The sequence below is a fragment of the Mirounga angustirostris genome, unplaced genomic scaffold (genome assembly GCF_029215605.1).
Source record: "Mirounga angustirostris isolate CCGP_5_RB_7025 unplaced genomic scaffold, mMirAng1.0.hap1 SCAF_15, whole genome shotgun sequence".
Taxonomy (NCBI): domain Eukaryota; kingdom Metazoa; phylum Chordata; class Mammalia; order Carnivora; family Phocidae; genus Mirounga; species Mirounga angustirostris.
The window spans coordinates 61,689,219-61,701,934 of NW_026991723.1; the positions used below are offsets into that span (position 1 = coordinate 61,689,219).

Consider the following 12,716-nt stretch of genomic DNA (forward strand, 5'->3'; position numbering starts at 1 on the left):
TGTTATAAAGTCAGAGCACTACCTCTAAAAGATACTGCAAAAAATGAACTTCCTAAAACACATTCCCGTGTACTGCTCATATCCGTGCACTGCTCACCCACCCAGTAACATCCATGCTCCTTGGAACGACATTCAAGGCCCTTCTCATGGTGTCTTACGACCCTTACGCTCACAGATTTTGTGTGTAATCATTTCTGTCTTTGGTCTCCTAAAGTCCTCCGTTCAGTTATGCTGTCTGCGGGTGTGGAATTTTTTTTCTTAGTTTTTGTATTTTCCTCAAATTTTATATTATTTTGAGATTAGAGTCCAGGGTGTCCCTGGACTCAAATTTCTGCTAATAAACTACAAACTTTGACGTCTTTAAAAATAATACTTACTGAAATAAAATGAGTTCTTTCTGCACATTATTCAGCATCTCAGAAAACTTTCTGTATGCTCATTGATTTTTGCATGAAAATATTTCTTCCAACATTTTCTAGCCAGAGTGTTTTTCCAGCATCCCTCAGGTGCCAGCATGATCTAAAGAGTTGTTTACAAAATGTGTCCTCATGATTTGCCATTTTTTTTGAGAAATCAATAAATCATTCTTATAGAGCTGGCTCTGATAGAGATTAAATAATAGCTAAAAAATTATATACAAAAATTTTATATAGCTTTGCCATGAAGTTTAATTCCTTCGGTGGAACTGGGGTCGGGTGGAGAAAGGAACCATCTGAGCTCAGAGAAGACAGAAGGGAATTGTGTGCACCGCTCTCCTCGATACTGGCTGGCGGTTAGGACTACGAGATAGAACCGTCTTCGTTCACCAGGGCCGCCATCCCCTGATTCTTGATAACATTTACACTGACAGGTAACGGTGTACTTCTGAAATACTTTTACGTATGTCACATTACCTGGCCCTCTTGCAGCTCTCCGGGATAAGCGGGGTGGGGGGGTAAGGGGGGTGGCAGGGGTTAGTAACGCCCATGGGAACATGTGGAGTGCCCTGTCCAAGGTCCTGCTCCCAGGAATGACAGCACTGAGGGACCGGGCACCATGCCAGTCACATTGCACAATCTGCCACCAGAGGAGGGTATTTCTACCCTATTGTACAGATGAAGACTCCGTGGCTTGGACAACTCAAGCTCAAGTTCACACAGCTGGTAAGTGGCAAAATGGGGTTCAAGCCAGTCTGGCTGGTCTACAGCTCATGTTTCCCAAAGTCTACTTGAGGGGGTCTGTCCTCTCCTCTAGGCTGACAGGAGCACCAGTGAGCCTGAGAAATGACATTCCAGGTCCGAGGTACATGGAGTGAAAGCCCGACAAAGTCTGAAACACCGGGCCGGTAGTTGGTGCTGTCAAAATCATGACTCCATTGCTTACGTGTTTTGTGCTTACAAAGCACCCTTACCTCATTTGATTCTCAAGTTCCTTAGAGGGGCATGCAGTAGAGGTCTGGCTATCCCCATTTAACAGGCTCAGAGAGGTCAAGTGATTTGCTCAAAGTCACACAGCAGAGGCCAGAACAAGATCTGGGCACTTTGTACCAACATCATCAGACAAGATGATCAAAAGAGATGGGCCTGGGGGCTGAAGTGGGCAGACCATGGCACTGACCTTTCCTGAGATGGTCTTGATCTGCTTGGAGCTCAGGGGCTCGAAGTCCACGCCGATGTAGCCCTCCATGGCAGCAAGCAGATTCTTCCGGAGACAACGGGATGAGTTGGCTTCTGTGCGCACCTGCTCCCACCACGAAGGCTCATACCAGCCCGGGATGATCCACTGGTATTTGCTACCATACATGTTCTCCTCATATGCCTGCAACAGATGGGTTGACCATGAAGGTACCAAGAGTTAAACATTTGTTCAAGGCCTTGTGCCCTGTGAGACCGGTGAAGGGAGCTCAGGCCTCCTCTTACCAGAGGGTTTATTAATTTTTCTATTCTTCGCTTTGTTATCTTTCCTCATCATCTCTCAATAGACCCAAGGTAGTTTATTGGAAACATATATAATAAAATAATAAACACTGAATAAAAATTGAAACATGAGGGCCTGACCAAAGCCAGGTAAGGACACTATAAGAAAAGAAAACTATAGACGGATATCTCTGATGAATATTGTGGCAAAAATTCTCAACAACATATTGGCAAACTGAATTCAAGAACACGTTAGAAAGATTATACACTATGACCAAGTGGCCTTTATCCCTGGGATGCAAGGATGGTTCAACATACACAAATGAATAAATGTAATACATCACATTAGTGGAATTAAAGATAAAAATCACGTGATCATTGCAACAGATGCTCTCTGTGTACTGTGATGAACTGTGCACATTTTAAAACATGACCCTTAAATGATCCTGCAGTACATTCCTGGAGAGCCATGAACACATTGGGAAACAGTTCATGCCATGCCCCGTTGGGCTCCTTGGCCTACAACAGAGACAGCACAGAGGCCAAGAGGACGTGGCAGGGGAGCCTGCAGGATTGCTTTGGACTCCAGGAAGCTTCTGGTTGCCCTCCACTTAGGCTCTGGGTTGTTAGCCAGGCTCTGTCCACAGCAGGGTGGGCCAGAGACCCTAATGGCCTCTGTACATTAGAGAAAAGTTACAGTCAAGTCTGAGAGTTGGGGGAGAGATCCCCCCCATTCCTACATCTGGGGAAGCGACTCTTCTAGAATTCTCTTAACACCTAAGAAAGCCCATCCTGCAGCATGGGCAGTGGAGCATCTCACTGGGATAAATGTGAGTTAAAATGTTTGTTCCTTAACTTAAGCTCAGATACCATCTCCATGGCCTCATCTCCTTGGTTCAGTGAAGCCTCTGGAGATTAAACTGAAATTATTTAATGAAAGAGCCCTTCAACTACTTCAAGGCAGTGATCACACTGTGTTTTCTCTAGACTCCTCTGATGATATGGGACCTTGACCTCCCCAATTCTAGATAATATACTTCTCATAATGCAGCCTCAGATCATAGTCATTTTTCCAGCAGCTACATTATAATGTTGCCCCATCACAACTGTTGTAGAAAACACAGCCCTCATATTTCAATTACAGGATAAAATCCCAGTTCAATAAAGGGAGGCAATCTCCTGATCTTCCCTCTAATAAATGGGATTTAGTCCAAAGAATCTTTCTTTTGAAGAAAAGATAATCTGAGATCTGTTGGGGGGCTAGATTTTTTAACAAAAGGCTCATCCCAGTGATCCCAGGTCACTGTATGAACGGCAGAACCTGTGAGACTTTACAACTCTCATCCTTCATAGGAAAGGAGGAACTCACATATCTTGAGCCCCTATTGTGCTTGGCCAATTATACACATTATCTTATTTTATTCTCACAACAACCCTATGAGGTATGCATTATTATTTCTAACTTATAGATGATGAAATTGAGGCTCCGAGATTGAGGGATTTGCCCAAACACATACAGCTAAGTCAAGGGGACAAGATTCAAAGTCCATTTTTGGAAGTTCCCCTCTTATCTTAGCAAAATAAATAAAACAAAACTTTTTGGAAGCTTTCAGGTTGAGGCAAGAAGAGTGCCGCCCTTATTAGGAATGTATGTTAGGTAGGAATCAACAGATACACAGTGAGGACAACAGGACTTCTAAGCAGACACAGAGGCAGACCTGCATCACTCTCTGAGGACAAAGACCTCGTGATAACTTAGAGACAGCACAGAGCAGGAAGTCAGAAGCCGCCCAGGGATCTGCTGTGACAGCTCTTTGACCTGCCCTTGTCTCATTAGGAGCTGTTCCTTATGAGTGAATTTTCCAGAAAATAGAAGCTCAGCCCATTTGAGTGACAATAGATTTTGTTTAGAATGTTATTCAGTTTTGATGAAGATAAACATTTTCCTACTGACCTTCTCAAACAAACAAAAAGGGAGATTACAGTCAAGCAGCACCAGATTCTCTGCCACATACCAGCTGGGTAACTCTGGTGCCCAACTCCTCGGGTCTCACTTTTCCCATCTCTAGCCTGTGGAAAGCAAAGCCTATCTCACTGGGTTGGTGTAAAGAATTAAATGAGATGACACGTGTACCATGCCTGGCCAACACTACATCCGGGCACATTTTAGCAGCTCCTTCTCGTTGCCTTCTCCTTTCTGTAATGCATGGTTTTATTCTGAACACCAGTCACTGTTACGGGCTGTGCACAGTCATGCTGCTGGGTCTAGGGTGGCACTTTTCACTGCCATTGAGCCCCTGTCTTCTCTGAACTTGCTGCTTTTAAACTGTTATGGCTTGGAAAGCAGGGCGGCTGGGTGGTTAAACATGTGCAGAGCAAAAGTAAATAGGCTTTGAGTGAGGGTCTAAGAGGCTTCCCTGCAAGGTAGGTGAACTGGTTTAAATACACCATCCACCATCTAAAGCACCTGAGGGGAAGGCTCTGGGCCTCCATTCTGCTATTCCCATATTCAGACGGACTGAGCATGTGAGCTGGGAGTAAAGGAATGCTTTCTGTCTCCTTTGCTGGAGGGGGAGTTTTTGTAGGGTGGCGTCCACTCTTCTGTGGATCTCCGGTGCTCGGCACAGTGCCTGGTGTGCCCAGGGCACCCAAGAAGTGGTTGCAGAACGACTGAACACATTTCCAGCTTCCTTGGTCACTTTAGTTTTCATTTTCCCTGTCTCTGGTAGGAATGTGATCTCAGGACCTGTGGCCACCGGTGGGCCCTGCCATGTGGCGACAGGCAGTCCTGAGCTCACCTTCTTCAGTCTCAGGGACTGCTTTGGTTCTTATTAGTTGCTGACAGGTAACCATGATATGAATTATTTTTAAAAATCCAGTTTCCTCTTTTTATGATGTTTCCTTTCGCCTCCTCCCCTTTCCATGCAAGAAGGACATTTCCCTTTTCCTATTACGGTCACACCAATGATAGTAATAAACCCTCACATCAAGAAGGCAGTTCACAGTTGGGATGATGGTCTCCTTTCGTGGCCTTATTTAAGCCTCTTGCCAACCCCGTGAGGCCGCTGGGGCAAGGACTGCTGCTTCCATTTTGGAGGTGAGGCAGCTGGAGACCAGAGGTGTAAGGTGACCTGCCTGAGGTCACACAGCTGGTGGAGCTAAAACCAGAACCCAGGCCAGAGTGCTTGAGAATTTAGAATAGACCCCCGAGGGCGGAGGACAAGACAAAAGCGACGGAGACATGCTCATTCTGTGCTGAAGCCCAAATGAACATTTTGCCACAGGGCTATAAATAGGTCTTGCATTTGCTGGAGTCTGCTCTTCCATTGGGTGGCGGTTCCAATCTCAAGAACACAGCAACATGCTGCAAAGTTTGCACTGCGGCATTTGGATGGCAAAGATACGGCTGTTTCCACCGGATCTGCACTCTGACCCTGACGAGGAGAGGAAGGCTCTTTCACAGGGGTCTCCGCTCTGAGCAGCCCCTCCCTCTGTCACACACCAGTCTTGATCCAGTAGGAAGACATGGAGCAGACTCTCCTCAGGATCTTCCAGACCTGCCAGAAGAATTCCTTCCTAACCACGTAAGAGGGCAGATGGCTTCCAAGGGTCTCGAATAAATACCCAACAAAAAAACCTGCAAGGAATTTCTCAACAACCAAAGCCACCCGCAGACTCTAAGAGGGAACCCATTGCAAAATGTCCACCGTCCAACAAGAGGAAAGTAGGATGACGAAGTGGATGGTGTCTCACGCCATGTGGAAGGCAGGCAGCCTGGGGCTTTGCGTCGAGAGGAAGACAGCCACACCGTCTGTTCTGAAGCAGAAACCATGGCTGGAAATGCCACTCGGAAAATCATCCCAGTGCATGGCACAGAGTGGAATCACAGCCACGCCCCCACTTGGGTTTGGCTCAGAGCGGAGCATGAGGTCTGTTTCCAGTTCTTGAAAAAGGGAGATGGCCAGCGATCCGTGTGGTGTCTTTGTGGATCATGTTTATTAATTTATTTCTCCTGGAGTTATGACCCACCATGCACCAGCTGCTTGCAAGGCCTTGGGGATATGGTGAAGGGTGGGGAGGGACAGGGATAAAATCCAGTTTCTTCCCCAAAAGAGATTCCATTCTCCAATATGGAGCATTATTTTCCTTTTTATTTTATTTTTTTAATTTTTTTTAAGATTTTATTTATTTATTTGACAGAGAGAGACACAGCGAGAGAGGGAACACAAGCAGGGGGAGTGGGAGAGGGAAAAGCAGGCTTCCCGCTGAGCAGGGAGCCCAATGTGGGGCTCGATCCCAGGACCCTGGGATCATGACCTGAGCCGAAGACACTTAACGACGAAGCCACCCAGGCGCCCCTATTTTCCTTTTTAAAAATGGACCACTTCGGGACCTCAGATGGTAATGTACAAGGTTTTATGATAAAGGTTTATGAGTAAAATTTTATGAGCAAGGTTTTGAAGTAAAATGTATTAAATCCATTTGCTCCATTTTTTCAATTTTTCTCATGTTCATCCTTAGATTTTCATAGGGAAAGACCCCTTGCTTCCCTTAACTGGAGCAGAGGATGCTTCATACCATCTTGTAAAGACCATCAGATAGGAAACTCACCAGCCCAGCAGTGAGTTCCATTCTCACACACCTGAGACTTTACATAAACAAACAAAAAAAGACTGCGGACATTTACCGAGGGCTCACTATCCATCAGGCACCGTGCAGTGTTTCTGTTCATTCAATCTCCACAACAATCCTAGGAGACTGGTACTATTATCATCCCCACTTTACAGATGAGAAAACAAAGGCTCCAGAAGTGTCAACAACAAGTCCAAATTCAGCAACTAAGCCGCAGACTGGCTCCTGAGCTCCCAACTCCATCCAGGATCCCCAGTAAATCGAGAGATGATCAGGAGGTTCTCATTTTGTTCTTGAGCCTTCGGGATGAAACAGCCCCGTGTGACTGTGGCTTCCGGTCACCATTCTGTCCTCACTCCTGGTGCACTTTGAGTTCCTGCATCTCTCTGGAAAGGGGTAGCAGGAGCTGAGAAGGATACTCCAGGCAGTGTCTCTCCAGCAGACAGCAGAGGGACCACCTTCCCTGGGTGTGGACATGCAGCTGGAGGTCCCCTTGGCTCCTCAGAGTTATGCTTACCTTGGTGACTCACAGCAACCCTGAAGTCAACCAAGACCCCAAAGTCTCTTCTCTTCTAAATGCACAGTCCTCCTCAGCTATGCTCTACCACCTTGGACACAGGCAGCTTGATTTGTTCTAATGTAACCTTCTATTAGGGCTATGAGATTTAACCTTAGACTGAAGCAAACATTCCAGCCTGTTAGGGTTCTTTGCAATCTTGGATCTGTTTCCAATATATTTCACAACTTCCAAAATTCCTACAAGTCTGTTTTTTATAATCTCATCCAAGTCATCAACAAAAGATCAAAGAGAATGGAGGCCTATGGCCCATCACTAGAGACTACACCTAGAATAAGCTCACTCTAAGTGGAAGCGCTTATTGGGGAGACAATGACTCCCGTGACTGGGCTCTCATTCTGTTGACTCTTCTCCTGACCTGGGGTGGGGGAGAGGGAGCCAGGGCAACCGAATGGAAAGACTTGGTTCCTGTGTTAGAACTCTCACAAGTACGTAGGTGGAACATCATGTGAAAAGAAGTTGATTGGACTGGGAATCAGGTGACGGGGATGGAGCCTTGGCTCAGCCACGAGCTGGGCCTCTATTTTCTTATCTCTAAAGTGGGATAATGATAATTGTGAGTTGTGTCACATGGTTTACTGAAAAGATGAAATGAGATAAGGTATAAAAAGGTACCTTGTTGCCTATCACGCACCAGACAATTGTAAAGAATTCAGGGGTAGATACTGAATGGTTGAGAGAACATTCTAAAGTTGAGACTCTGAGCCCTGCTCCAGGGCCGGGAGGGGGCTCTGAGGTAGCTCAGCCTTGCCGGGACGGCTGGCCCCTCCCACCCTGCCGTGCACATGGCCCACCTCCAAGGCTAAGAAGACAGGCAGGGCATTAGCTTAGACAGGGCGCTGGAGGGGAGGTTGGGCCAGCTGAGGTCCCTAGGTCCTCCCACGACTGCACTGTTCTGAACCCTCGGGGTTTAGCTCCCTGCAAAGAGGAAAGAGCAGTGACCATAACATTTCTGCTTCCAACAACCCGGACTCCAGTTCTATATCCCGCTCAGACCAGGCAGTGAGAATGAGTCTGAGAAACAGCTTCGTGAAACTCCCCATAGACGCAGTGACACGACCAAAGTTTTACTTACACAACAGAACACTTTTGCTGCCATATTCTGGTCAAACTGGCCGAGGATGATCCTCACGTCATTGCCCTGTGGACAGAAGGACATGTGTGTGAAGGAGAGTGGAGGACAGGCACACTCGAGAGCTTGAGGCCACGGGCAGAGAACATTCGTGCACCCCCAGGTCCCCAGCCAAGAGCCCTGCCCTCTCACCCCAGCCCAGCCTGGATGCTCTGGCCCTCTCTGAGGCCAGCTTTCCCTCAGCTCCTGCTGCCCTCCCCGGTCTCCACGGCACACCCTGGGACAAATCTGCACGGGCTGGAGGCTTTGTAAAGCTGGCGGCTCTCAGCGGTCCCAGCAGCATCCCTGATTCCTTCAACAAGGGCAGGCCAACCCTACAGGGCACCGAGACAGCATCTAATCTTCTTCCTCACTTGACACACAGGGAAACTGAGGCCAGGGAAGGGAAAGGAGCTTCTAAGGTCCCCAGGGGAATTGGTGGCTGAAATAAGACTGCAGCGCCCCCCCCACCCCCCAGTATTCTAGACTTTTCTATACCTTCCTGGAACCCACAAGCCTTCCCAATTAAGGAGTTTCAGAGTCTCTTTGAGTTTTGAGCTTTGTTCAAATCTCAGCTCCACCCACAAGCCTCAGGGCGCCTCAGGTGGCTCCTATATGCATCTTAGCCTCAATTTCCTCACCTGTGGAATGTGGAAAACGGCAGTACCTACCTTCCGGGAGGACTCCCTGACGTGACCCACATAAACTGCTTCACACAGTTCCGGGCACATAGCGAAGGCCCAATAAGTGCTAGCTAGTATTAGGATTTTATAACCTCCTCCCAACCCGTTTTTAACTCCCCAAAAAACTTATATTTGAAAACTCTATAAATAGGACTGCACTTATTATCTCGATGTGTGCCTTGCACAACAGCTCCTGTGACTCATTTATTCATTCAACAAACATTTACTGGGCGTTTTCCTGAGGCTCCCTCCTGGGTCAGTTGAGGGGCCCTTGCTGCTCTCTGGGGGACAGGGATCCAGGCGGGGCCCGGCCCCATCGAGAACAGGCTACAGGAGGATGTGCCAGGCAGCCTGCAGGAGACCAGCCGGGGCCCTGGCCCCCCGGCCTGCTCCCCACCCCAGTCACTTCCTGCCCTCCGCCCTGAGGCTCAGGCTTGCAGGTGGTGCCACCTTCCTGCCTCTCCAGCAGGCCTCAAGGCCCTTTGATGCATAAAGAAGAGAAACATGCCTTTAAAGATCAGTTTTTAGCATCTTTCAAAATTGGAAAGTGCTGACTGGGAGGCCATTTTACTCATCATGTACTTTAGCAAAATAAAAAAGGCTTGGATTCTAAAATCATCCTTCGTTTGCAAGCAAGAATGGAAAGAAGAGAAAAAAAAAAAAAACCCTGCTCTGAAAGGACTTTAAAAGATCGTTAACAGAGCAGTTGAAGGAAGGCAAGCCTTTGTCATCACCATGTCTGCAACGCTATAAAAAGTTCTAAGCTGCTTCCGTTCTGTGGACAATGCTCTCAGGCACACTCCAGGGTTTTTTTTGCTTGTTTGTTGAAATCTTTTAGCCTTCTTTGCTGCTAATAGTATTCATCCAGCCAGCCAGCAAACACTTACTGAGCATCTACTTTGTGCCAAGCTCTGTGTTGCTAAACATGGTATAGTAGAAATAGCTTATCGGGTTTTAGAGTTAGGGAGACCTCAGTTCAAATCCCAGCTCTACCACTGACCAGCTGCGTGAACTTGAATCTTAATCCCCTGGAGCCTCAATTTTCTCACCATTGAAAGAGGGATAATCCAACCTACCTTGCCGGAGGGCTGTAGGATTCATACTAAGGAAACCCAGCCATTGGCTTCCATGATGCTTCCTCCTGGCTCCTTCCTACCTCCTAGTCCCTCTTGCTCAGACTGAGTCAGCTCACCATCTTTCTGCAAATCCGTACATGCTGGTGTTCTACACAGTTCTGCCCTTAGCTCTGTGTCCTCATCACTCTCCTGGGCAGCCTCATTCAAGACCCCAGCCACAACTGCCCGCCGTGTGTTACGGAGGCCCAATCACTCTCCCCACGCCCAGCTTGTCTCTAGCTGCCCCTGGATCCCTCCACTTGGATTCTCCCACGTACCTCAAGCTCAGCACATCCCAAGCTGAACTCATCATCTTTGCCAACGAGCCCTTTCCCCCTCCTGCGTGGTCCATCTCTGAGAACAGTGTCGCCAACCTCCCACCCACCCAGGTTCACTTGCCTCCCTCTGAGCCCTAACCAGGACCCACCCGCTGGTTCTGCCTGCCCACCAGTGCCAAATCACCCCCACCCCTGCAGCTTCACCTCGCTGGGTGTGGCCACCATCATTCCTCCTCGGTAAAATACAACTGCCTCCCAGCTGGATCCCCACCCTTAGTCCTGCTCCATCCACCCTGCTCTCCACAGAGCGGATTAAGGAATCATTCCGAGATTCAAATGTGGTTGTGTAAAATCTTTCCATGGCTCCCTGAGCTTTCCAGGTCAACTGAGCTCCTGAGTAGGACATTCGAGATGCTTTACCAGCCGACTCCTGCTCAGTCTTTGCCAGTCTTGCAGGGCATGAGAATGAGCTACCTGCAGTTCTCTAAAAGAGGGCTGCCACTTACGTACTCCTTCACTAGCTCATTCCCCCACCTGCTCCCCTCTTGCTTTCTGCAAGCTCGTCCATCTTGAACGCCCTTCCCTCTCACCTCTGCCTGGAGAGCTGCCACTCACCCTTCATGCTTTAGCTCAGGCACCCCTACCCTGAGAAACCATCTGTGTCCTCTGAGGTGCTCATTTGCTCCTCTGTGGGCCCAGAGCACTCTGTGCTTCCCTCTATCATGGCACAAGTCCACTTGCTTATCTGTCTTCTCCGCTGGACTGAGGGTAACTTGACTCATCTCTGGGTCCCCGGGTCAGGGGGTCAAGGCATGACACATATATAACCACAGGTGTTGAATGCACAATTAAGTGAGCGAATGCTCTATCAAGTACCAAGCGCAGTGCCTGGCCTGCATTCCTTATTCAGTAACTGGTAGCTATGATCACCACTGCCCTGATATCCTGCTAGCCTAGGGCCTCGGCACTCACTGGGTTCACCATGTCCGGTTCTTGAATGCACTGAGGAGCCCACATCTTCATGGCTGACCACCTGACCACCTGCAGATAGATAAATAACCGGCTCTACCACTTGTGGACCATTTGGTGTCTCTGTTGCCATGACAACCAAGTCGCAAGGACCATTTGGTGCTATGCTCCCAGACTGTTAAAATTGGGCAGAACCCAAGGGATCACTGATCTAGTGAACCCCTTCCTAGAGAGACAAAAGGCTTCCCCCAACACTGCCCAGTGGAACCAGTGCTCTCACCTTGGTGGCCCTCTGACCATCAGAGGACCCTGGAGAAAGGTCCTGGCCAGAGCCAGGTTCTGCCCATGGTAGGGAGTGACTCACACCCACTCTGATTCCAGCCGGTGAGAGGCAACAAGATGCTGCAGTGTCTGGGAGGGAAGACCCAGCATCCAGTGCAGCTCCCAGAGAGGGAAGGGCGTTCAAGATGGACGAGATGGAATCCCGTGTGGGGAGTGGACAAAGGGAGATGGAACTGGCCTGGGATGCTTAGCAGGAGCCTTGAGAGTGGTAGAAAGAACTGGAAGGGCTTCTCAAAATGGGATATGTTTCCTCCTGGAGCATGAGTTTTCCTGAGAGTATGAGAAGCATGGATATACCTCGTTCTTCTTTCCAGAGTAGCAATTTATTGGAAGATTCAGGGGTGAGGGAAAAGGTTTTGGATTCCGGGAGTCTTTTTTTTTCCTTTTTAAATAAAGATTATTTATTTATTTATGAGAGAGAAAGAGAGCGAGAGAGAGTGCAGGAAGGAGGGGCAGAGGGAGAGGGAATCTTTTTTTAAAGATTTATTTATTTATTTGTGCGTGCGAGAGAGAAATAGAGAGAGCGTGAGCAGGGGGAGAGAGAATCTCAAGCAGACCTCACACTGAGCATGGAGCCGGATGTAGGGCTCGATCTCATGCCCCTGAGATCATGACCTGAGCTGATACCAAGAGTCAGATGCTCAACCGACTGCCACCCAAGCGTCCTTGGATTTCCAGAGCCTTAAAAGTTTTTAACACATGTGTCCTCTCACAAAAGTTCCAGAACCATGCTGTTCAATGTTACATAACTTGTATCTTTCCCTGAAAATCTGTAAAGTGGAAAGAGAAATTTTGTCTCGGCAGTGGTTCCTGCTTCTGGCCACACCTCCACGTCCCTGCCAGGGGCCTGAACACTTGCTCCTTTGCCATGGAAAGGACTCTGGGGCAGTGTGGGGAGAACAGGGGGTAGAGGAGGAGAGCCCTGAATGTCCCTGAGGCTGAGAGTGACAGAACAGAGTTGGGACAGTACAGTGAACCCAGAATGTGGCAGAGGGCAGGGTCCAAAATTCCTGTGCCCTTCCACAGACTCTTGATTCTGCAGGGGGCCACCTGGAGCAAAAGGTGACCTGAGGTGGGACAAAGGACACCTTGTACTCACATGGCTAGATCCATG

General features: G+C 48.4%; 1 protein-coding gene across 1 annotated transcript in view; it reads right to left on the reverse strand.

Moving 5' to 3' along the window:
* The window catches only part of GABBR2 (gamma-aminobutyric acid type B receptor subunit 2), a 344,696-nt gene that overhangs the window by 148,782 nt on the left and 183,198 nt on the right, over positions 1 to 12,716 (reverse strand). The window contains exons 5-6 of the mRNA XM_054509321.2: positions 8,180 to 8,245; positions 1,597 to 1,797 (exon numbers count right to left, since the gene is read on the reverse strand). Coding sequence (XP_054365296.2) covers positions 1,597 to 1,797; positions 8,180 to 8,245 — 267 coding nt within the window. The remainder of the gene's footprint in view (positions 1 to 1,596; positions 1,798 to 8,179; positions 8,246 to 12,716) is intronic.